The sequence below is a fragment of the Notamacropus eugenii genome, chromosome 1 (assembly GCF_028372415.1).
Source record: "Notamacropus eugenii isolate mMacEug1 chromosome 1, mMacEug1.pri_v2, whole genome shotgun sequence".
Lineage (NCBI taxonomy): Eukaryota > Metazoa > Chordata > Mammalia > Diprotodontia > Macropodidae > Notamacropus > Notamacropus eugenii.
Window position 1 is genome coordinate 510080855 of NC_092872.1, and position 26923 is coordinate 510107777.

The window sequence follows — 26923 nt, forward strand, 5'->3', positions numbered from 1 at the left end:
CCTCATTTTATTTTGCTGCACTTATTTATGTCTGAGAGGTAGTTTGGAAGATCTGGGTTCAAATCTGCCTCAGAGACATACTAGCTATATGACCCTGGAAAAGTCACTTACCTTCTTACCTTCTGTCTAGATAACTCTCTAAGAATATAGAATGAAGAAGAGGTTCTGATCTACATTTGTAAATGGAATTTCTTGATCAGTGAAACCATAGCTTCAGTCCCTATCCCTAATTATGCTTAAATTGTTTTATATATATATATATATATATATATATATATATATATATATATATATATATATATATATATATATATATATATATATATATATATATATATATATATATATATATATATATATCTTTTGCTTCATTCTCTAGTTGATCTGCTAAAGGAAATTTGGTGGTACTTGCAAAGTATGATTTGTTAAGTGGATACTGAGCCACAGGATACCTTGAACTTTGGTTAGCTTTCCAGGGGACCAATGATTGAAAGGGACCTGAGCTATACAATCCTCTGTACCTTGGAAAGGTATTGTGAAGATCAAATGGGATAATGAAAAAGCCTCTGCCAAGGAATAAAACCTCAGGCCAATTTAAAGCATTATTATCAACCTGTATTTTTTTTTAACAAAAGATATACCTAAGTGTAGGAATACTGTGATTCCATTTCTTATAGCACTGACTCCCAGTTCTGACACTTATTTGATGTATATTCTTGTGTGAATCACAGTAACTCAGCGTCTCCATTTTAAAAAGTGTGGATGGCACTTGCTTGTGTGTCCATATGCCTGGGACAATAGGAAAATGACTAAGAAATAGTATTTCTATGGTCATGTTTTCCAGCCAAAATGCAGAAGTGAGTGTTGTCAGCAGAGCACTGGTGACTGTTTGAAAAATCATGAGAATCCCATGCAAAGCACACAAGTGGTTGCAGGTAATTTATTTAAAATGGAACACATTAGGGAGTTTTGTTTTAATTTTAGCAGCATCAAACACTTCTCATCACTTGAAAGCATAATAAAAATAGCATGGAATAAGTATACTAGAATCACAAAACAAATTTAAAGACAAATAAGTAATGTATCAGATACACTAAAAAATTCATTCTTATATAATAAGAACATGGTACAACACAAGTATTTATCAGAGGCAAAACACAATTACACACTGAATTACAGAACAGAAGGTAAGTAGAATAGACTTCAGAATCTTAGGAAAAGAGGGACAGGGTTCTGGGGTTACTCAGTTAAGTCAGGGTGCACTTAGTCATTTAGCATACTCAAGCACTTCACTCAAGAAATTCATGCCTTGTAGAGCAGTTCTTGAAAAGTTATTCAGTACTAAAGGCAACTCAGAACACATTTTCTTCAATATAAGATACCAAGAATATAGTATGTGAATTTGGTCACAGTAACTTCAGTAGAAAACTATTAGAAAGCAACTAGAGACTAACAGACTTTTTAGAGACTAACAGAAGTAGGCTCAGAAGAGTTAAACCAAGAGTTTTCAAAATTGTCTTGAGAATGAGTACAACAATTGCTCATGTCCTTGTCAGGAAAATTCTCTCATTCTCATTTTTCTTTCTTTCTTTTTTTTTTAAAGACATCAGAAAAGCAAAGAAGGAGAAAGCTACAAAAGAATAACCCATGCCTCCAAAAAGTGAGTCAATACAGTACATTTTCCACTGGTACCTCTTTGACTTTACCCAAAGTCCACTGGCTTGCTTTTATCAATATTCTGAGTGCTCCTTTTAATTCAATACAGAACCTGGTTGCATTCCAAGTCTAGTTGATGAAGAAACTGTATCAGCATCTCAATGTTTCATAAAGAGGTAATTTACCTTAGAAAATATTTCTTGAAATAGTTCAAGGCTCACACATATCAGGGATAACAAAGTAGTAATTCTTACTCTTTAAATAAACTCAAAGTCTAATTTCCAACAATGTACCAAAGGAACTTGGTAGGTGGGTATTGGTCCAGTTTTTCAGGAGATTATAGCTCCTTTTACCTGCTAACTGCTAAGAGTCCTTTATCCCGATGTCTGATGACATAGAAATGAAGCAATTCAACAGGGAAATGCTACAGAATCTGTGTTTAGAAACCAATGTAGATTTTGACTAGCTCATTCTAAATTTAAGGTTTCTTGGAGTGACATTTGAGGAGATACATAGTAATTTTTACTGCTGTAACCACTATGAAAATTCATTTAAAGGGTGATTTCTGTATACTTTTCCCTTTCAGAAGAATTTCCTTTTCTTCTTAAATAAAAGGAAGCTTAAAGAACTGATACATTTTTAAAAACCTCTTTAAAGTTTCTTTCTAAATATGATAACTGATTATAGGAAGAAGAATTTAGAAGGTGATTTCTTACATTTCAGTGTCCTGGAATAGCAGAAGGTGCACTACCCTGAACTTATGCCACTGCAACAACAGACTATTTCCTTAAAAGTTTTGCGCATTTCGAGGCTTCGGAAAGCATAAATGAGGGGGTCAATGACTGAGTTGCACATGATGAGGACCAAGTAGATGTTAAAGTGGGATGTATAACAAATGCAGTGGGGATTAGTAGGGCATGTGATGATGAGGATGAGATGGAGGAAGAAGGGTGCCCAGCAAAAAATGAACACCCCCAGAAGAATAGTGATGGTGACAGCCCCTTTCATGCAGGTATGTTGGTGCATCACCCCATCCGCTGGCAGCGCCGCAATACGCTTGACATGCAGCCGGGCAAACAGGAACATGTGCATGTAGAGGGTGGCCATAAGGAGCAGCATGGCGAAAAACATAGTAACAAGGCACACGATGACAGTCTTGCTCTCAGAGTAGATGATGAACATGATGCCACAGATGAAACAACAGACCCAGATAGCCCCAATCAAGGTGATGGCTTTTTTCACTGTCATAATGCTGTGGTAACGCAGGGCATAAAAAATGGTGATGTATCTATCAATGGCAATGACCAGGAGATTGCAGATGGAGGCAACCAGGGAAATGCAGATCATAGAGTCAAAGACATTGTCCATATATTGAATGAGCTGGTCATCAAAGGTCAGGTAGTCGTTGGTGAGGAGGACAATCATCACTGTCTCCAGAGCATTGGACACACTCACCAGCATGTCTGCCACTGCGAGGCTGCAGAGGAAAAAGTACATAGGGGAGTGCAGATTTCCATTCTTCAACACAGCCAAGATGACAAGGATGTTTTCCAGGAGACTGATGATTCCCAGAGTCAGAAAGATCTCTGACTTGATGAAGACCTGCTCGCAGAATCCAGGGCTGCTCTGGTTGTTGAAGAGGAAGGTGGAATTGACTTCCTCTGTACCTTTTAACAGCAGATTCTGAGAAGAGAGTGGGGAGCCGGTAGCATTCATTGCCAACAAAGGGGGCTAATTAGAGTTAGGGCACAGTGCAGGGTCCAGCCAGCTTAGAAAACAAATCTCTCTCAAGATGCTTTTTCTCTTGGTGCTTATTGATAGCAGTCTGGTTTCGTTCTTCTCCAGGAAAGAGTATGTTGAGAAAGGTTAGTGTTGGGCTGAAAGGGTAAAGAAGTTTGCTGTTGATATTTTGTCTGTTTCTGCTCTATCTCTTTCAGCTGAAGAAGCAGCAGTTGGTAGTCTCTCTCCAGTAGTTGAATCAGTTAATTCTCAGCCTCTCTTCAGTTTTCCAATTGAGGAAAGTGAAAACTGCTGTCTTTGGTTATCCCAGATACTCGTCTTAGTTTCATGGTTAGGAAGGGGTCTTGGGCTCAGGGGAGTTTCAGCTGCAGCTCCAGTTTTCAAGAGGGAGAAAAACCTCCATGGATTTATACACAGTGACAAAAGAGAAACAACTCCTACTTAATCTTCCATGCAGTAAAATGACCATTTAGAGAGCAGGTAGCTTTCTGACTGACAGCCCCAACCAGCAGGTACCACATTTTCATATGCCTACCCATCTGTTGGAAAAAACGAAATTATCTGGTGCCCTCTGCAGATCAGATGGATAATCTGCTCAATTGGTGAAGCAGACTAGTTTTCTTCAATAACAATAATTCTAATACATATTGCCAAAGTGATGACATACAGCTGAATGGAAAGCCTGATTAGCTTATCAATGCCTTGCACAGTCCTTGAAGATAAACAATGAGTTCGTCCAGAATTAAACAGGAAGATGAGAGCCCCTTATCTCTCAGGCTTATAACTTTAGAGTTAGCTTTGTTTTTTTTTTCTGTTAGTCCAGACACACATTTCAGATGTCCCTTGGCCAGTCCTCCACAGTGTATCTCATAATGACCCCTATCTCCATCACAGTCCATAGTGATCATCCTAGATCAGACCCTTATCACCTTTCATTCAGATTATTGTAATATAACCTCCTAATTGGTCATTTTGTTTCCAGTTTAATTTCATTCTGATTCATCCTCTACATGACTGCTTTAGTGATCTTCCTAGTAAATCACTGACATGATGTCATTCTTTTACTCCCATACTTTCAGTATTTCCCCATTGCCTATCAAATGAGAAAAAAACAAAACAAAATTTGTCACCAACGTTCAGAGTCAGCCACAATCTAGCTTTGTTTCAGTTCACTAACTCTTTTTTAGATTGATCATATTGAAAGTAAAAAATGAATTTTTCTAATGCTGAAATGATTTATTAGGGACTGAAAATTCAGGTGCTGCTCACATGTTAACAGTCACTGAGTTGGAAAGCTATCAATACAATAATGCCATCACCCACATCACAGACCTTTCGAGTGGCAATGCAAGTTGAAAACTTGGAGGGATAGCATGGATTTGGAAGCAGCTGCAAGAATATGTGATGAAGGCTCCTAACTCCATCCACTCCTCTCTATTCATTGAAAAATATTTTATTAAAAGATTAATATTGAACATCAATTCTACCAGTTAAACTTCTTGCTAAATATTTGCATTTAAATGAACTAACTTGAATCCAAAGAATATCCTAACAAATTTTCGAAGTCTTCAGGATTCCTTGTCCATTTATTCTTATTGATTTTCCCCCTTACTATGGTAATAGCTTGTATTCCATTTTTCTGACTCTTTTTTTCACTTTGAATTATTTCATATGTCTCTATAGGTTTCTTTGAATTCTTCACTCCTATCATTCTTATTACTTTTTGTTTTTCACTTAATTGTTATATTTTATTTAACCATTCCTCATACCATTGGACATTTAGTTTTTTTTGTTTATTTTAAAAGAATTATTTATAATGCTGCTATTTTTGATATTCATAGTTCATATTATTTTTTACATTTTCTGAGTTTATTCCCACCAATGAAATTATTAGATAAAAAGGTATGATAGCTTTTATTCTAGACTACCAGATTAATCTTGGAAAAGATTCTACAAGTTTGAATTTCCACCAGTTACGGATGTATGTCTTCATTCCTCCTACCAGCGTTGAGTTTCATGACTTTTAATTATTTTTGCCCTTCTTATACCAACCAGCTAAGCTCCAGGGTCAAATATAGGGCCCTGGTGTTAGTCACCAGAGGAATCATGGAAATTGAAAGGAAGTTGCTTACCCTGACCCAAGCATTCTCTTTCTTCCATTAGTTTTATGACCACGAAGGCCGAGTTGAAGAAGTCAAAGTACTTTTTATCTGAACAGAACAGCACTTCATTCTTTTCTTTTGTATGAGTTAAACTAGGTAGTAGGTTTTTGTAGTCCGGGAAGATTCTTAAAATCTCAAAACCATATCTTACTTTTAGCATCAGTTGCCCCAAAGACTTTTCCTTGTTGCACTATTTAAAAAATAATTGATGGAAATGAACGTTACTCTAAGCTTTTTGCCTTTCTTTTTCTATCTCCACAAATGCTTCTTTTAGTTTTGCAAACAGTTCTATGCCCAGAATTTGCTTCCCTTTACTGCTCTTCCACGTGTTATTTGCAACGCCAAATCTTACTCTATAATTTTAAGAAAAAAATTCAGCATCCTGATCTCTACACAATTTCCATCAAATTTTCTGCCTACAGTTTCATTCCTGTTCTCTCCCATAGTTTAGTATAACTCATTCCAATGCAAAAAGTGTTTATTGAATACCTATTTTGAATAAGTTTATTAACCAATTGCCTTGTTTTTTCACCAGTTCCCATGCTTGAGGGATCATTGATTAACATGTTGCAATCTTGTTTACGTGCATAATTTAGAATGTATATATTTAAATTTTTTGAGTACCATGGCATCTCATGATTTACACATACAACACAATACAGAGTGTTGTCAAAAATTTTTTCTAAGTTGTACAATGCTTTCGATGAACTGAAGTGTGATCTAGCAAAAGCTCATATTCAATTCTTGTGCCAGCTAGTTGTGTATTTGTAATGCTGGTTCAAGAGAGAGAAACTGATGGAATAATTGAATGTAATAGTAAGGACCCCAGCATACACAGGAGGGCCTGCTGCACAGGTTCTAAGATCTGCTTTTCTAAAAGGAAAGCAACAAATCAAACACATATACCAAAAGAGAAAATACAAGCAGGACCAACAGACAGAGCTTCCTACTGTCTGACCATAAGCAATATGTACATCATGGATCAATAGACAGATCCAACTCTCTGACCATTACATACATACATAGTTGTGTTTATCCTTCGTTCTCAAAGAGGACCATGACATGAACATGATGACATGACTTACAGTTGACTTTGATTTGAGTGAGGGAGGGCTGTGCAAGGTCACAAACCTCACTTTCTTTTCCTGAGTCATCTGGGTCCAGTGGCCTGATATTCATCAGGATGACTGGAGATGGCCCAGGATGCATTGTGAGACTCTGACTCTTTCAGACTGAGGTCTTATCACATTCTCACTTTGGGTGAGATGCACCCATTCAAGGAGTAGGCTTCATACTTCATTAGCAGAGAGAGAAGCACCAACATCTGGGTTTTCAAAGCTGAGGGGCTCCTTAGTGTCTACCCAGAGTCTCATCTAGCACACCAACCTTCTTCCAAAAAATACATAGTTACCAGAGAGAGAAGCACCAACATCTGGGTTTTCAAAGCCAGGGGGCTTCTTAGCAGCTTCCCCAGAGTCTCAACTGCTCTAATCACATGAATACTCTCCCAAAGATTGAGCTCCCAAAGCAAAATCTCACCTCAGAGTATATATACATAGAGAACCAGAAGGCCTCACAACCCAAGTGCTTCAGTGCCTAATTACCAAGAGATGTGAAAGCCTTTAAGTAAGCAAAACCTGCCCATAAACAAAATTTCCTTACTAGCCCCTTCTGAGGCCTATTAATGGGTGAGTAAGATTTTTAACTCCCATTACACTGGATGAATTGCTTATCCAATTGCATGTTTCAATCTGGAAGGTATATATTTTCATCCACTTGGTTTTCATAATATGCATGGTTAGACATTTCTTTCGAGTGACTTTGGATTTTATCGAGGAGGCTTTTAAGAGTTTGGGAACTTTGATAAGGTTAACATAATTTCATTTACCTTTGAAGACCCTCACTATCAAGAGAAAATAATTCTTTTGTTTGGAATCTTTGGAGGACATGTTCCAGAATAAGTCCTTGTTCACTGGCTTCCTGGCAAGATATGTTAGATGAGTAAAGCTGTTTAAATCTGTGTATTTAAAATGCTTAACATGAGACAGAGTTATATCTTAGCTGTTTCTGTCATGGGACCAATATGATTTTAGTGTATGTATTGCAGAAATATTTTCTGAAGAAAGCCTTCAAGGTTACATTTTACTATAGTCAAATAGTTTTTTGAAATCAGTAAAACATATTCTCTGTTTCTCTCAATGTGTAATGATAATAAGCACAAGGGGATATTTTCTATTCCTTTTTAAGTCTTTAATAATAATATGAATAAAAAGTGAATCCACTGAGGTACTATAATCTCTATATCTCTATACTTGTGTGTATGTGTGTAGTTACATGACATATATTTTTTGGGGGGAACTAGACCTATAACTTCACTGATATAGAGACTTCTCAGCGAAGAAACTCACTCTATCATTGGAGATCTGGAAACTGTGCAGCCGCTTATAGGCTTAGAGAGTTGCTTTGGGAGCTAAAAAGTTAAATATTTTGCCCAGGGCCAGATAGCCAATATGGGTCAGAGGCAGGATTTGAACCCAGATTTTCTTGACTCAGAGGCCACCTCTCTAACCACTATGCCACTACATAAAACAAGCTAGTTAATATAAAAATATTTTAAAACATCCAAATTGTTTGAAAGCAAAACAAACCCAGAAATATATAGGGTGTTTCTCAAATCTCTGGTTTTTTTTAAGCTACTAAAACTTAAAGATTTCCACGTCCGACCAGAGCAAAAAGGAAAAGGACCTATATGCACAAACATATTTATAGCAGCTTTTTAAGTGGTGACAAAGAATTGGAAATTCAGGAAATTCCCATCATTTGGGGACTGACTGAACAAGCTGTAGAATATAATTGTGATGAAATATTATTGTGCTATAAGAAATGGTAAGAAGGATGATTTCAGAAAAACCAGGAAAGACTTTACTTGAATTGATGCAAAGTGAAGTGAGCAGAACCATGAGAATGTTGTACATAGTAACAGCAATCCTGTACGATGAGCATCTGTGAATGACTTGTCTATTCTGATCATACAATGGTCCAAGGCAATTCCAAAGGACTTAGGATGTAAAATTCCACCCTCAGAGAAAGAATTAATGTAATCTGAATATAGAATAAAGATATTTTTTCACTTTCTTTATTCTTCATTCTTTTTTGTAACATGCTAATATAGAAATATGTTTTGCATAATTTCATATGTATAATTAATATCATATTTCTTGTCTTCTCAATGAATAAGTGAGGAGTGGGAGGGAGGGAATAAATTAGGAATTCATAATTAAAAAAAGAATTTTAAAAATAAATATAAATTTAAAAAAGGAAAAATATATTAGAGAAGCAATTTTTTTTCATAGCAACATTCCTTGGGCATGCAGTGCATTTTTTAACCTCATCAATAACATGCTAAAAGGGCATCTGATGTTCTAAGAAATTATTATTGCTTTTGGGTCAAAAAAGTGGTTAGACTGTGTGACTCAAATTGTAACCAATGTTTTCCAATGATACTGGTTATCATTGAGAAGAACAAAATATTTTATTCATGTTTCCTTTGTGTCTCTCTTCCTGTATATGTATGGGGAAACTCAGAACTTGGGGGGTGTGATCTGAAAGGAGCTATGTTGGGCTTGTCAGAAATTTTCCATTAAACCTATGCATTCTGTGCCCAATTTGCCACCTTAAAGTGGCATTCTGCATTCATGCAGAATGAAATCCAGCCACCTGGATGTTTCTGTTTGAATAGCAGGCAAAAAATAATTGGTCCTCTTAAAGTACTTGGATAGTAGTGTGACCTTGCAGTCCAAATGTTCAGAAACAATCACAGAATGTGGAAATGTCAGACTGGGTGAAGTTTTAGAAGCTGAAAAACAGGTAGGGATGATAGTAAGTATGAAGAGGGCAGTAGAAGCAGTTGCTCTGAATAAAGCCCATAGTGGGCTAGGGATGGGGCAGGTGTAGCCACTGTAGTGTCTGTACTTTGCTTAAAAAAGCAAGGCATACTGACAATCATAGTTTCCATTTACATTGTGCTTGTGGTGGTTTCCAATGGGTTTTTAATACCCTATCTTATTTGATTCTCACAATAACCCCAGTGAGGTAAATCTTGTGATCATGGCCATTCTACAGATGAGGAAATCAAGGTTCAGAGAAGTTAAGGGACTACACAGTTGTGTGGTTACATAGCTAGAAAGTGTCAAAGGCATCATTTAAACATCTCTTCTAGCACTCTTTCCAATGATTTGTAGATGTATACCATGATCCTGTTGTGTGCATACAAGACTAACAGAGAAGTATAGAATCTTTGGATCTAGGAGCTGGGAGAGAGCTTAAATGTCATTTAGTTCCATCTTATTTTACAGATGAGGAAACTGAAACCATAAAGGGGAAGTGATCTGTTACTCAGTAAATTGGAATAAAGAGACAAGAGTTCTGGTTCTGGCTCTGGAGTCTAATGGCTCTTTCCATTATCCCCTGAAGTTTATAGTTTACATGTTTCTTATCCCTCTTTTTCCCTTTTTCAGGGAAGCATTGCTTTCCACTGCTGGTCTTCACTCGCAATAGCCCACTAGTATGGTATCCTTTCCTATGCTCTGGACCTTTTTTTCCCCTCTCTTTTGTTAAACCATATAGAATTTGCCTCAAATACCTGACATGGATTTCCAATTGATCTGACCAGTTTCTTTTAGCTGCATATTAGTGCACACCATATTTTGAATTTACCAGCTTTTGCCATTCACTCTTCTTTTTCAGTCTTCTAAAAATATTTTTATTCCTGTCTTTTGTTTCTATATTACTGCTATTTATCCCTATATCTCTTTCACTCTCCACTCTAAAAAAGCCATCTCATATAATAAGTAATTTTAAGAAAAGAAAAAAAATAAAAAGAGGAAGACTTTTATTTATTAAAAACAAACTAATTAACTTGTTGGAAAAAATTCTGTCATTATATACAGTATTCTACTCCTGTAATTCCTGACCTCTGTAAAGGAGCAGGAGGAGCTGTCTTCTAATGTTTCCATTTTGGAGCTAGTCTTGTTCTTTACAATTTTTGCAATATTCAATTTCTATGGTTTTGTGGTTTTTATTTCCATTTCCATTGTTGTGTCATTATGTAGAGTTTTCCTGGTTCTGATTACTTCATTTTCTTTTCTCATTTCTCTCCCTCTCTCTATTCTTACTTGGTGATCTCATCATGTTTCATTGGGGCAATTATGTTCTCCATTCGAAAGATTCTCAGATCTATTTATCTAATCCTAACTTCTCTCTTGACCTCAAGTCTTTCGTCACCTGTTGAACATTTTGAAATGAATGTACCAGAGACATCTCAAACTCAATATGTCTAAAAGAGCATTTTTTATCTTTTCTCCTAAAACTGATCTCCCCCTTTCCAAACTTCCCTATTATTGTTGAGGGCACTGTTATCTTTCTAGTCACCCAGGTTCATCACTTTGGTATAATCTTCCATTCCTCATTCAAATTTGTTCCACGTATCTAATGTATTACCAAGTCTTGCTGTCTCTACCTTCGAAACATCTTTCCTATATGACCCCTTCTCTTTGCTCACAAACTGGTAATCCTAGTACAAGCATTCTTCCCCTCATGTTTGGAGTGTCTCCTCTTGTTTGGCCTCCCTACCTCAAATCTCTCCCTACTCCAGTCCATCCTCCTCTCAACTGCCAAAGTGATTTTCTTAAAGTGCTGGTCAGACCAATCCAATGACTCACTAATCTCCAGTGGCTCCCTATTACCTCTAGGATCAAATATGAAATTCTCTGTTTGCCTTCTCAAGCCCTTCATTTCCTGGCCCTGTCCAGTCTTACACTTTCTTATACTACATGCACTCTTCATTATAGCATAATTGCCTTTCTTGTTGTTTCTTGCACAGGACACTCCATACCCCAACTCCATGTCTTTTTGCTGGCTCTCATGCCTACAAGGACCTCTCTCTTCACCTTCACCTCTTGGCTTCCCTGACTGCCTTCAAGACTTAGCTGAAATCTTATTCTTTGAGAGCCCTTTCCTGATCTCTTTCCCCCTTCTCCCATCCCTGGCTTCCAAGATTACCTTTCATTTACATTATTTATATAATGCATATGTATACATATATATAATATATTTTACCTTTCAATTATATATGTATGTGTGTATATTTTTTTTGTATATACATACTACAGATAAAATTGTTTGCATGTCATCTCTCCTTGTAGAATGAGCTCTTTGAAAGCCAGGACTTCTTTTCTTTCTTTCTTTATCTTTATTCCTTTCTCTCTTTTCTTTCTGTATTAGAGCTATCTGTGTATGTGTATCACCTTCCTTTTTCTTTCTGCATTAGAGCTGTGTATGTCTATCTTCTTTTTCTTTTATGCTTGTCATTTCCTTCCTCCCTCCCTCCCTCCCTTCCTTCCTTCCTTCCTTCCTTCCTTCCTTCCTTCCTTCCTTCCTTCCTTCCTTCCTTCCTTCCTTCCCCCAGTGATCCTCACAGTGCCTGGTACTTAGTAAGTACTTTATAACTTTTGTAGACTGCTGGACTTAAGTGATTTTTGAATCTGTTCATGTCAGTTTTTCAAAGCTTTAGTGGCATAATATCTGATATTCAGATCACACATCCATCTTGAACTCATTGTGAAATATGGTATAAGATGTTGGTCTAAGCCTAATGTCTGTCAGACTACTTTTCAGTTTTTCCATTAGCTCTAATGGAATATTCCCATTAATTCTTATTAAATATATCAAATTCCTTTAGTGGATTCTCATCCAGGTCATGTCCACTAACCATGATGATCTTTCCTGGGTCCTCTTCTCACTCTGTGCTACTTCACTTGAAAATCTCATCAGCTTCCATGGATTTAATTATCCTCTCTATTGTGATGATTTTTAAATCTACCTGTCCTGGCCTAACCTCACTGCTAACATCTAGTGATACATCTCCAACCACTATTTAGACATCTTGAGCTAGATGTCCATTAGACATCTTAAACTCAATATGTTCAAAACTGAACTCAATATTTCCCCCTCCTAAACTCTACTTCCTTTCAAATTTCTCTGTTTTGTTGAGGGCATCACCATCTTCATTTCCTCATTAGCTGTTCTCTATTTCTCATTCCCCATATCCAATCTATTGCATATTTCATCTGTGTAACATCTCTTGAATATGCCACTCTCTCTCTTTTGATATTGCCACCACTCTGATGCAGGCTGTTATCACCTTACACCTGCACTATTGAAAGAGTTTCTGATTGGTCTTCCTGCCACAAGTCTCTCGCTATTATAGATCATCCTTCATTCAACTGTTAAATTGATTTTCCTAAATCCTAGATCCAACTATGTCATCCCATACTCATTAAACTTCAGAGGCTCTCTGTCATCTTCTGGATCAAATATGAAAACCTCTCTTTAGCATTCAAAGTCCTTCTTGGTCTAACCTCTCTCTGCCTTTCCAGTGTTCTTACACTTCACATCCCTGTCATGTACTCTTCTATCCAGTGACCTGTCCTTCCCACTATTCCTAGAATAAGACACTCCATCTCTCCATGCTCCCCTCTCATTCTTGATATTACTCCTTTATGTCTATAACTGTATAAATATGCTATTATATTCATTGACACTTGGGGATTCATTGCTCTAAACAGAGATTGGACTCCTGAGCCACACAACTATGGGAAATAAACTGTGAACAATCTGTCTGCTAACCAGAATGTGATCCCATTTGTGCCCTGATAAGAACTAAAGAGACATCATTTCTGGATAATTTAATCATTTTATTAATAAGGCAACCAGGTTATTAATAAAATGATGGTCATTTGGCATCTCTTTTAGGCCAAAGACAATCATGGCAGCAGCGGGCTTACAGTTCATATACCCTTGGGGAGAGTAAGTGTTCAGTCAGAGGCTAAGAGTGACTCTTGGCCAGAGAAATTATATCTGTACTGCAGCCTTGGACTATCTAGACACAAGGATCTGGCCTTACCTAAATTTAAGTAGAACACAATGGACTTCCCCCAGCTTAGATTAAATTCTTTGTAAGGTTGGGAAGGGTCTGACCAAGATAGAGGAGAGTTAATGCAATCCTACTATCAGTGATGTCCTTCAAGAAGCTGAACTTTTTTAAAATCGGGTATTTGGAAGAAGGAGAGAGTCTCAGACTCTTCCCAAGATATTGGTTATTAGTAATAATTTCTCTCACTAGATAAAGAAATATCATTACCATGATTCAAAAGGTAAACAACTCTTTCCTCCCATCTAGTATATTCTATAAATGTAATTACCATGCCTCTATATATCTATCCAAGTTATTAGTAAGACTGTTGGACAGGTCAGGGCCAAGGAAAGAGAGCTTTGTGGAACTTTATTAGAGACTCCTTCAAGTTGACAGTAAATGATATGAACAAGATGGAGAAATGTGGGCTGTGCTCTAATTATCTATATTTTCATTAATAATCTATATTTTCATCTATGCTGCCTCTTTCTACCTTATTTACATTCACATCTATATTAGATTACATTCTACATAGGTACATTCATATCTATATTCAACCTTACAGAGATTTTCATCTATTAGTATGATCTCACTTTGTCTCTTCTCCAATAGTAAGTCATCAGCCAAATGGTAATGTGGTTAACACAAGTCTAGAGGATAGTGAATTCTCTGGAGCTGAAATAATAGAGGAAAAACCCTTTCAACCAGGCTACTCTTATTTTGGGTTCACAAAATGCCTCATCTTCTATGCTGTTTCCTTTGATCTGAAAGAGAAGTAATTTCCCTTTTATTTTTTTTATTCCTTACAAAAGTTTCAAGAACATTCACAGCAACTGAACCACTCTGCAAAACCCTCCTCTTAAACACTCAGATTTCAGAGTTCTTGACAATAGTCTATGAGTTCTGCTATGCAGCTCATTTTCTGAACACTTCAGTGGAGGAGCATGACAAAGCATTTTCACAAATTCTTTTGAAAGTCCTTTTCCATATAGTCTGGAGGAACTTTTTTGGGGGAAGTTGGTACCAAAACCCACTTGTCCATTCCCTTCTTTTGATTGACTTGATCATTAAATTGAGTAATTCAGCATTCCACATTGCAAAATTTATCAGAACGGCACATTCTTCAAGAGATTCTGTTGTCATATTACAGTTATCCTTTGTTTTCCCATTCATATTTACTGTATTCTCTTCTTAGATCACTAGAGATTCAATGAGATAATACATGCAAGTGCTTCTAATACACTGTATAAATGCCAGCTATTATTATTACTATTAGCAATTAGGTAACCAATATTTATTTACTGAGTGTTATGTACATAGTTGTGGTGGGCATTAAGGGAATATTCGAAATTGCTCCTGTTTGCAAGGAACTTACAATCTACCTGAAAAGATGAGATTCATACCCACAAAGGAGCCAAATAACGGTTCAAGGGAGCGTACGTGAAAGGTGACAAGTGGTATCAATAATAAGTTAAGCATTGTGGGAGTTCAGAAGAGAGAACTGTCAGGTGACAGGAACACAATCTCTCAAAGCAGATGAGAGGTCCCTCACAAAAATGTCTTAGAAAAACAAATCAGAAAGGAACAGAAAAGTAAGTATATTCATTTTCTCTTTAGGTTTTCTGACTGATTCAAGTGCTTCCCTAGCCTCCCTTTCTCTGTCCCTCCTGCTTCCCTCAATTCATTTGGATCTGTCTTTTGTCTCTGTGGTTGAAGTAAGTGTTTGCCTTCTCCAAGTCTTCAATTTTCCAACTTAAGAGAAGAAAAATAAATTCCCCCAGAGAAGAAAATAATAGGAAGATGTGATGGCTTTGTGCTTCTCTTGGGAAAACTGAGCAGTCTTTCTTGTCTGTTATCTGGGCACAGATACTATCTACTATTAGAAGACAAAAATAGGTTTGATTAGAGAATATTTTCTACCACCTGCAGAATCCCTTCCCCAATTTGCTGCGTGGGAGACGAGTATTTCAGGCCAACACATGCTGTCTCCAACCCTTGGTTTTCTATTTTCTCTCAGCAAGAGACCTCAAGATGTGATTGACAATTGTTGCAGCTGTCTGACTTTACTTCCTAGGGTGACTGGTGACAAAATGTGGGTTGTTTGGAAATATCAAGAAAAATGCTTACCTTCTGCTTTTCCAAGTGCTTGAGATAGACTCTCTGGTTTTGAATGCAGGGTCTTCTCCCTTGTGCTCTGTCTTAAGTATTGGGCGGGTAGATAGCTGATATGTTAGATCTTAGGGGGTTACTGGGGCTGAAAGGAATCTAACTCAGAAGTTATCACTGAGATTCTGGGATGGTGCCATGGAATGAGAGGTAATTGGTCTGAGAAGTATAGGGGTAAACTTTCAGGTAGGAGCCATCAGACAGAAAGGTTGTTCTCTCCTACGCCGTTACAAGTAAGACAGTCTCTTAAGTGGCTTCTGTTGTGTGCGGTCAAAGTAAAATCAAATTTGAGTGAATTTAACTCACAGCTACTCTGTGGACTTATACTCCATAATATTGAAGGAGAATGACACTTGCTTTTTTTGTTGGAACTCCATGCTTGCCTGGCACAACATTCAAGGCTCTCCACAATACACTTCTTATCTGTCAGTTAGGTTGAGTTCTCGTAACATTATCCCCTCTGACATGATATGCTCATAAAATTGCAAGTATTTTTCAGGGTTTTTTTTTTTTGGCAGCTCTTCCAACTGGAAATACTATTGTAATATTTTCATAATGCTTGTCATCATCTTTGTGAAACCTTTACTGGTTTGAATTAGACTTCTTCCAGTCCTAGTCACCCACTAAGACCTAACCTATATGCACATCAAGGCTCTGCATTAGACATTGGGAAGATATGAAGAAGACTAAGACAGTATTTATCCTTAGGGAACTCATAGTTTAGCTGAGAAGAAAGACTATGTCTTTACAGAGATAATTGATGAGATGTTCAGTTTGTTTTTTGAGATGAATTTTACGATTCATTTTTTTCAAAATGCTTTTTCAAATATTGTTTAACTTTTATCCTAATGAAAACAGTGAAATATAGAGCATATATATGTATGAATTCTTTTCACCATTATTTTATAGAGGAAGAACGTAACCTGAAGGTTATGACTTACCCCAAAATGTCACACAGCCAACTGGTGACTAAACGTGGACTAGAACCCAGTTCTCTTGATTCTTGTTTCAATGTATTTTCTACTGTGATAGATTACACTGGCAGACACTGGTAGACGGGCTGATGATATAGGAAGAAAGTACAATCAATCTTTGGTTTTGATTGGTATTTTTGTTTTTCTTTTCAATAGGAGCAAATAACAAAATATTGAGCGCAAGTGATAGCTTTTAAGTCAGAGGATTTAGGTTTTCATACTGATGTTTTCACTGTGGGACCTTGAGTAAGTCACTGAAAGTTTCTGGGCCTCAGTTTCCTCATCTGTAAAATGAAAAGTTTGGATTAGCTGACCTCTGAGGTCCCTTCTAGCTCTAGTTTGATACACTTGTGAACCTCTTCACTGGGGTACCTTTTATGATTTTGGGAATACTTCCTAAAACCCTGAACAAGTGACAGAACCAGAGGCAGAGAGAGATTAAAGCTGTCATTGCAGAACAAGGTAGAACAGCCCTTATTTTTGTCATTATTCTTAGTTTTCAAGTAGATGGAAATACTCAAATGGAGAAGAGGAAGTCATTTTGGTGATTGCTACTCCATCTCCTGGTTAATGATTGTTATTAAGAATATCTTGACTGCTTAAGGAACATTGGATGATGACGGTAGGTACTCAGTGAAATATGAATTTGGCTTTGTGGATATAAATCACAGGTGGGAGGAAGTACTACCATATTCCCCAGAATTTCTTTTTCTTTTGGATAGGACATAAATTTTGAAGGCCTCCCGAATCTTTCATGGACTCAGCAAGGTTGACTATTTTGTGCCATTTTGCAGAATTCTTAAAGGAAAGGAACATTGTCAAAAATAGATACTATCCCAATACAGATGAATGGAATGTAGAACAGAATTATATGCACCAAGGTCACGTAGCTTAACTCTCTTTTTGCTTTCCTTCCTGAGTGAGAACAAGAGGTAATAGCTTTTATCTTATATTTTGAATCATAGTAACATGTTTTCTTTGACAGCGATATCTCAGGAGAGAAAGATCAGCCACTGAGAAGAGGAACAGAAACACTTGACTGGTGGCTCTTGGTCACCACTTGTGTCGGGTTGTGAAGATGCCAATGGCAAAGCCAAGCTGGATTGTTACAATTTCTCCAAAACATTATGTGTTTGTCATTTGACTCATGATTGTTAATCTGACCTTCACATAGGGAAGTTATTATTACTGACTCAGCAGCCGTAGGACATGGACGTGTTTGTCTTGATAAGTGAATGAACATGAGTCATTTAGACTTACCCTCAACCAATATGGTAGTTGAGGATTCAGAGCAAATTCAAGTGGTAGAGGGAGGAGACTTTGGGATACAAGGACCCATGGTAGTAGTGGGAAGGGAGAGGACCCAGTACATTGCCCTGATGGAGTAAAGCTTGAGACCCCAGGCTTTGCCTCGGTGAGCAAAAAGAATGGCAAGATGAATGGATGGTACAGTGGATAGAGTGCTGGGCCCAGCATCAGGAAGACCTGAATTCAGATCTGGCCTTAGAGACTTATTAACTCCAAATCCTCTTTATCTCAGTTTCCTCAACTGTAAAATAAGGATGATGTCTCCTTTAAGGATCAAAACAGATAATATTCATAGCATAGTTCCTAGTGCATATTGGGCACAATAGAAATGCTTTCTTTTTCTCTTCCCTTCCTCCTCCCAACCCCCATAAAAGGCATGGCATGGGGGGTTCCAAGATCTGTCTACTTCAGGCATCAGAGAACTGGAGGGTGTAAAGTCAAGCCGTTAGAGACTCTAGCCTGTATCAGCAGCCTGGATGATGATTGACCCCCCTTCTCCAGGAGAGAGGGTAGGTGGAGGGATAGGCAGTAGCACAGGGGGAAAAGACTCCAGGAGAGGGCTATCATAGTGATAGAACTCTGGGGATTATGGCCTTGGGTCAGCTCAGGAGCATAAGCTCTGGAGAGGAAACACTTTATCCTCCCTCCTTCTTCTCTCCTCTCTACCTCCTTCAGGGGGCTGTCTCCAGTTGTCTTGATCTATATCTTGCCACTGGACCCCGATGGCTCCAGAGAAGAAGGTGAGGCTGGTGACCTTGTACCGCCCTGCCTCACTTAAATCCAATTCACTTGCAAGTCATGGCATCCCTTTGCAGACGTCATGGTCCTATTCAAGAACCAAGGACAAACAACTACTACCCCCTTCCACAACTAGGCATTTGCACCATGGGGTAAAGCCCTGGAGTTGTAGTCAGTTCCTCTAGTGACTAATTATAAGCATTTACACCCCACCCCCATGACATTTACTAAGCAGTTTCCTTCAACTAAGTGCATGTAGGTAGTGCAAGTATTGTCTTAATTTTATAGATGAGGAAGTAGACTTAGAGAGATGAAGACACTTTCCAAGAGTCACATAGTTAGTGAGTCTCAAGGCAGGAACTTGAAATTTTGACTTTAATTTGAATAGGACCATGACCTTACCATCCTTTTACCAATGGAGCCAATGACCCAGGATGCCTTAGGAATAGAATGATATATTAAGAGGACAGCTTGTGTATCTCAGCGATCATGAATCAATCAATCCATAAACGTTTATTAAGTGCCTGCATGTGATGGACACTGGGATCACAGAGACAAGAAGCAAGAGTCCCTGTTCTCAAGGAACTCACATTCTAATCAGGGAAACAACGTGCACCAAAACCAAATCAAACTGAAACAGTGACCTTGTCAGGGCAGTCACAGCTTTCTGGGGGTATTAAGAAAAGCTTCATTTGTACTTGAACAGAGAATTGGAGGCAATTAGGGATTCCTAGAGGCAGAGGTTAGGAGACAGTACACTGCAGACAATGGAGACAGACAGTGGAAAAAACAGAGAAATTGCAGAGAAAGAGTGGTGTGCAAAGAATAGCCAGACCAGTTTGCCTAAGTAGTAGAGTTCACAGAGGCAGTGCAATGTAAAATGTGGATAGAAGGGTAGGAAGGGGGCGTGTTATGAAGATCTTTAAATGCCAGACAGAGGAGTTTATATTTAAGCCCAGAAAAAATAGGGAAAAACTAAAGTTCATTGAGTAGGAGGGTGACACAGTAAGACCTGGACTTTAGAAAAATCACTTTGGTGGCGGTGTGGTAGATTGACTTAGGGTGGGGAGAGAGAGGCAGGAAGTTACTGCAGTAGTTAAGGCAGGAGGTGATGAGGGGCTTCTACTGAGATGATAGCTATGTGACTAATGAGAATGGTCTAGGGATGAAAAATATTATGGATGGAGAAATGATCATCTTTGGCAGTTGATTAGATATGTCATTTTTGTTGCTTGTCCTTTTCTCTCAAGAAGGATAATGATAACAGAAAAGGGATGCTGTGATTAGCAGGTGAGTTGGATTTAAGGGAGGGAGGGCTATATAAAGTCACCAGCCTCACTTTCTCCTCTGGAACCATTTGGGTCCAGTGCCAAGATATAGATCAGGACAACTGGAGATGGCCCTGGATGCAGTGGGAGACTGGTCTTTTTTCTATTAGATATGTAGGATTAATGACAAAGAAGAATTGAGGGATGATGCTGAGGTTACAAACCTCAGGTTACTAGAAAAATGGTGATGTCTTCCACAGAAATAGGGGAATTTGGAAGAGGAGTGGTTTTTTTGGGTCAACTTAGATGTTAGTGAGATGCTTATGAGGTATTTAAAGTATCCAATAGGCAGTTGATATGGGACTGTAGTTTAGGAGATATACTAGGCCTGGATCTGTAAATCTGGGTCATCTGCCTAGAGTTGATAACTGAACCTAGGAGAACTGATAATATCAAATGAGAGAGTTCAGAGGGAATAGGGAAGAGATCCTGGACAGAGCCTATCAGGACTGGGAAACCTGCACCCTTGAGGTCACATGTGGCCCTCCAGGTCCTCAGCCTTTGGACTGAATCCAAACTTCACAGAACAAATCCTTTTAATAAACTTGAACTTGGTCAAAAGGCCATTCCTAAGGACCTAGAAGACCACATGTAGTCTTAAGGCCTCAGGTTCCCCACCCCTAGCTAAACTGAGAGGGCATGAGAAGCAGTGATGATTAAGTTAAGGAGAAAACCAAGAGTCACAAAAACCTAGATAGGAGAGTATTCAAGAGGAGAGAGTTCTCAACAATTTGAAATATTGTGAAGAAGTCAAAAAAGATAAAGATTGAGAGAAGGTCATTTGATTTGTCAATTACAAAATGACATATAACTTGGAAAAGAGCAATTTCAGTTGAGTGATAAGGTCAAATGCCAGATTGAAGAGGATTTGGAAGAGTGAATAAGAAAATGAAGGCACTTGGTATAGACAATATTTTTCAAGTAAATATGACTGAGAAATGGAAAAAGAAGATTTGGGATGATTGTTTATGGGGATTGTAGGGCTTAGTAAGTTTTATAAAGAAGGGAGAGACTTGGAGTTTTTGGAGGCGGGAGAGAGAGAGAGAAAGAGAGACAGAGAGACAGAGAGAGAGAGAGACAGACAGACAGACAGATAGACAGATAGACAGACAGACAGACAGACAGACATGGAGAGAGACATGGAGATCCAGAGGGAGACAGAGAAAGACAGAAAGAGACAGAGACATGGAGAGACACACAGAGAGAAAGACAGACAGAGGCAGACAGACAGTAGAATTAATCTACTGGAGAATATTGGGAAGGATGGAACAAGGGTTGGTCTTGGTAAAGAGAAGAGCCACTTCATCAAATTTTTGAATAAAGTAGAGATAGTGGGGAATGATGTCAAGGAATTATGAGAAGAGGAAGAGACGAGGAAACTCGTGGTTGAATGGCCTCAATTTCATCAGCAAAGTATTGATGGTGTGGGAGGCTTCAGCTGAGATGAGAAAGTTTGGAATAGCTACTTTGGTAAGTGGAACAGAAAATGAATTAGGTAGGAGTAAAATAATTGCCTTGCTTCAGTGAGGCCCAGTTGAGACTAGATGATATAAATCTGTAGAGGACCTAATCAGCAAAGTTTCATGACTTTCTCCAGCTCCATTCAGAACTACTTGAGTAGGAGAGAAGGAGGCAGGTGGGGTGGGAGTAAATCAGTATCAGGATTTGGCAAAGCATGAGGGGTGATAGGACAAAGGGGTAAAGGCTTTGACAATAGAGGATAGCGCAGGGTCAAAGGGTTAACTAAAGAGCCAAGTTGGGAAGGGAGGAAAGCAAAAGTAAGGGAGATGGTCCAGGAACATACTGAGAGTTGAAAGGATTAGAGGGGAAGTGAGAATGAAAAATAGGTTTAGGAGGGGTGAGACATAGGGAGAGATGAAGGCATAGTATATTATAAATAATAAGCCATATATAATAAGCTATAAATAATGTAAATAAATAAGTCCATCTCAGCGATATTACAGGTTCGATTCTAGACCACCACAATAAATTGAGCATGGCAATAAGGTAAGCCATATAATTTTTTTGTAGGGTAGCACATATAAAAGTCCTTTTATACTATACTGTAGTCTATTAAATGTCTTTAAATTGTCTTTAAAAGTACTAACCATTATCTGAGCCTCCAGCAAGTCATAATCTTTTTGCTCGTGGAGTATCTTGCCTCCATGTTGGTAGGCTGCTGTCTGATCACGGTGTGATCATAGCTTTTGGCTTACATCAGCTTTTGACAAGCCTTCCTCGTTAAGCTTAATCATCCCTAGCTTTTGATTTGAAGTGGAAGATGTGTGGCAGGTGTGTGGAGCAATCAGAACATATACAACATTTAGTGATTAAGTTTGCCATCTTCTATGGCAGGGTTCATGGCTCCCCGAAACAATTACAATATATATTTTTTTAACAATTACAATATTAACATCAAGTTTGAAATGTTGCAAGAGTGACCAAAATGTGACACAGAAACACAATATAAGCACATTCTTTTGGGAAAATGGTGTTGAATTAGTCTTGCTTGATGCAGGGTTGCCACAAGCTTTCAATTATCTATGAATTCCAATAAAGTAAAGTGCAATAAAATGAAGAATGCCTAGAGATTCAGAGTTTCTCTATCTGAATGTAACACTTGTATATAATGGTAGGGTTCATGGGCATGATCATCCTTGTAGATGGCTGAGATGGAGTAAGGGAAAGGTCATTGGAAGTGAGCAGATTGCATTTAAAGGAACATCAGCATGTAAGTTCCCTAGTATAAGGACAGGAGTTGAGTAGACTGTAAGCCAGACATTGAACTTATAGAAAAAGAGAAGTCCTGGTGGCCTGACAGATAACTGCTACCAAGACTATGAAATTGGTGAGAAATTTGGAAAGTAAACCTCAAAGGAAGAAAGATTGTTGAGAGAAGGCAGTAGATGGTAGATCCAGGAATGACAATGGGGAACAAAGGGCATTCTGATTTCTCCTCTAGGACAAAAGTACAACCAATATTGGGAAGGAAAGGATGGCCAAAGACATATCTAGGTAGTGTATCTAGATGCATCTAGAGCCCCGGAATCTAAGTCTTTCCTCAGCCTGCTATCATTTGTGTAACCACAGACAAGTCATTCAACCCTCTGTCTTCTTCAGTTTCCTCATCTGTAAAATAGGGACAATAATAATAAAGACTTACTTCTCAAGATTATTTGGAGGACAGAAATGAGTTAATATTTGTAAAGCACTTTGCAACCCTTAAAGTGACATATAAACGTTAGCAATTATTATTACAGTGATGATGATGCAGTATCATCTGAGACAGTCAGATGTCTGAGTACCAGAAAATGAAAGGACAATGAGAAGAGTTCTAAAATAAAGAGAAGGTTGTGAATTGTGGAAGGGGAGTTTCCTCATTGTGGGGATAGGAGTGTCAGAGGGCACAGTGGAAGGGGAAGGCAGATTTGGAGGGAGATATTGGAGAGGCAGGGTTGAGGTGGTTGGGCATGAGAGAACAGCCACCTCAGTTTTGAAGAGCTTATTCATGTGGAACTGGAGATTCAGGATTCCTGGGAATTGAAGAATTAGTTTGTTAACCATAAGAAAGTGGATCTGGGCAGAGAATCAGGAGATGAGAACAGTTTCATTGATGACAGCAGGTGAGTAGGACTTTCCAGGTCCCACCTCATGGTATAGGTGCATCCGCAGTTTCAGCAAGGCCCATATCACAGTTAGGGATGTCTCACTAAAGAGGTAGAAGCCCAACTATAGGAAATCTCTCTGATATAATCAGCACAGGAAATTCCTGGAGTGGGAGAGATCCTCTAATGGGAGGGGAAACTCCCCTCAATCAGAAGAGATTACAACTTATTTATAACTTAGTGGATAAGTCTTAAGAAAATATCTCAGAAACATAGCAGGCAAGTCACTTGCCCATGTTCACATGGCAAATAAGGGCTAGAGGAGGGATGATAATAAATAACAATAGTTGCCATGTGTATGGTACTCAAAACTTTCAAAGTGTTTTAATACATTATCTCACACCTTCTGAATACCGAGGTGATGCTTATCTCACATGGAGCTATGAAGATGGACCCTCATGGGATGAGGTATTCAGTTGCATCATTAAAGGTAGATAGGTAGTGAAAGTAGGGTTTTCAACACTTGTACTGTAGGTTTGTTAGAATGAATGCAGCAAACACTTGCTCTTTCCCCTCCCCTCAACCTTTCCCTCACTCCTCTTATTTACCTTGTCCCACATTTTTCTAGCCTCTGTCTAGGAATTTAAGAATGCAAAATATTCAATTACATTTCATAACTCGATCACAAATTCTGCTTGTACTTTGGTTCCACTTTGAATTTAAGCTCTGAGGAAATCTCCAAGTATAACCTACATTTCATGTCACCATTAATATTCTTAACTCCAATTCTAGCTTTGTGTGAACCAAAAGGAAAACCCATTCACATTGAGGTTTAGGTGTGTTGACATTAAGAAACTGAGAAATAATAGAACAGAGATGGGGAACCCTCCTGCTCAAGGCCACAAATCCTGGGAATTTGTTCTCTGAAGTTTGGACTTAGTCAAAGGGTCACACTTGAGGACCTAAAGGCCACATGTGGTCTTGAGGCAGCAGTTTCCCACTTCTGTATAGAATATGGCATTAAGACCCTGAAAGGCCAACAGATCATCTCTAGCCATCTTGCTGCTGCATTCAGCCCTTTACTCCTCAGGGGACTACTGGGGTTAGCTGCCCCAAATCCCATGGATACTGGTGACAATTCCTGACTCCAGTTCTCTGGGGTCTGGTAAACTCCCACTGCTGGCACATTTTCCCTGCCTTTTCTCTTACTTCTTGCTTGTGGGAAAGGACTTTTCTAACATAGATGCTGTTTCATCATAGAATCAGACATTTGGAGAGAATTTAGTTGTCAAAGGCAGGAAGTAAAATGGTAGAAGAATTTGAACTCCCAGAACCTGTCCATCTGCCTTCTAGACCCAGGACTCTGGGGCCCTGCCTAGCAGTGGGCTGGGGCAACCCTTTGCCAGCAAGTGCTGGTGTCTACTCCACAAGTCAGCCACTTTGGAGCTGTGGTTAGATCCAGAACTGGTAGAATCCAGGCTTTGCAAAAAGGGGAACAATTTGAATTTTCTTATACATTAATGGTCTCCATATAAGGACTCTGAGGTACAAGTCTACTTGCTTTCTTCACACATTATGTTTCGTGTCCCATCTCCATGTCTTTGCACTGGCTGTGCCTCATTGCCTAGAAGACTCTCTCCTTTCTCACTTTAACCTCTTAGAATCCCCTGGCTTCCTTCAAGATTCAGCTCCAGTGACCACCTTTTGATGGAAGGCTTTCCTTTCTCTTCTCTCCCCCCACCTGACTTTTCTTCCTAATGTACCTTGTATAACATCTACTTTGTATGTATCTTGTATATAATTATTTATGTATACATCGTCTTCTCCATTAGAATATGTGCTCTCTGAGTGCAGGGACCATTCTACTTTTGTTTTTGTACCTCCAGTGCTTAGCAGAGTGCCTGGCATCTGAACAGCACACAGTTGCTTCCTTGTTAATTGATTTATAAGGCAGTCTTCTGAAGGGTGCAGAGGACATAGACTCCAGGTACTGCTCTTGGCATTGGCCCAAACACACACCTTCAGGCATTGCCCCAGGCACTTGGTCTGCTGGGCCCTAGAAAGCCAGACTAGAAATACATGGCAGAAGCCACAAAGGTCGACTTGGACTTGACCTAAGAATTGTAAACTATGGGAGGGCTCTCCCAAAGCAGAATGTGGTCTTGGGTTGCCCCACTCTCCCCAGTCTGTTATAGAGGACATGCTATTGAAGGCATAGGGTATAGACTCAATGGCACTAGAGGTCCTTTCTGAGAGGACACAATTCCTGTAGGAATATTCCTCTGCTACTCAGTAACTACCTACCTGTCTTTGAAACAGGCCTGCTGTAACAGAAATGAGCACAGCACACAGGAGGGCTGCTACCACAAGTTTACTCTTGGTATCCAATAGTTTTTCTTCAAAAGAGAAATTCCTTTCTCCCCCTATGAGAGGTCTCCTCTATCCTCAGTTCCTGCTTTGCATTCCTTTTAATCACTAGAATTTAACCTAGGTGTGTCTGCATAGTGTTGCTGATAGTGGGAGGATAAACTCTATGGCATTTTCTAATAACCCTTCTCCCAGGGGCTGGGGAGGTGGAGGGGAGGGCAACTACCCCTATCTCTCAGTGAGGTCACTCAGACAAGCACAACTTGTGCCTTCCCCTAGATCCCCTCAAACCTCAATTACTTATGAGAAAAATGAAGCAAACAGAGTTAATGATTTGCCCAGGGTCACACAGCTAGTAAGCATTTGAGGCCAGATTTGAGCTCAGGAAGATGAACCTTCCTGACTTTAGGTGCTATGCTCTATCCAAGGTGCCATCTAAGTGCCCCCATGGAGAAATTTAGAAAGGGTAATTTGAATGGTGAAGATTAAGGAGAGATGCTTGAAAAAAGAAAAAAAAACTTTGGGGAATGTAAGAAAGAGTCAATAAAGGACAAAGAAAAGATTGATATATAACAATCATTGGGACTGTGAAGACAAAATGAAACCGGCCCTGCCCTCAAGAAGCTTACATTTTCTTTTGGGGGGGGAACCAAAATATCCACATAGATGTTGGTACAAAATAAGTACATGAAAACTAAATAATGGGCTAATTTGGTAAGGGAAATATTGTCTAGTGAGATCTGAAAAGGTCTCATGTAGAAAGTGACATTTGAACTGAAGCTTTGAGGGAAACTGAGGAGGAGCCAGGCAGAATTCTATAACAAATCCGTAGAGGAACTGTTGAAGTTTTGGGTGCTTGGGACCCCAAAATACTGATACCTGGGGTCCTACCCAAATGAATTTGACT

At 38.8% G+C, this 26923-nt stretch overlaps 1 protein-coding gene across 3 annotated transcripts; it reads right to left on the reverse strand.

The window, feature by feature from the left end:
• Positions 1-926: 926 nt before the first annotated feature.
• MC3R (melanocortin 3 receptor) lies at positions 927-22245 on the reverse strand. Of its 3 annotated transcripts, XR_011972332.1 has the most exons (3): positions 22153-22244; positions 16638-16756; positions 3884-4489 (listed from the first exon to the last, which is right to left on the reverse strand). XR_011972332.1 is itself a non-coding variant. In XM_072633495.1 (2 exons), exon 2 carries the CDS (start codon positions 3370-3372, stop codon positions 2404-2406), a length of 969 nt encoding a protein of 322 aa, XP_072489596.1. In that variant the 5' UTR covers positions 3373-4489; positions 22153-22245; the 3' UTR covers positions 927-2403. The 3 variants fall into 3 exon arrangements, 2 of the variants coding, with proteins under 2 accessions (XP_072489596.1, XP_072489597.1); XM_072633495.1 differs by lacking the exon at positions 16638-16756 and having other exon boundaries at positions 927-4489; positions 22153-22245; XM_072633496.1 differs by lacking the exons at positions 16638-16756; positions 22153-22244 and adding an exon at positions 6970-7093 and having other exon boundaries at positions 927-4489.
• Between the last annotated feature and the right edge of the window lie 4678 nt (positions 22246-26923).

Bases quoted from the DNA above. Each gene is read 5' to 3' on its own strand.
- MC3R (XM_072633495.1), bottom strand. From the start codon at position 3,372: ATGAATGCTACCGGCTCCCCACTCTCTTCTCAGAATCTGCTGTTAAAA.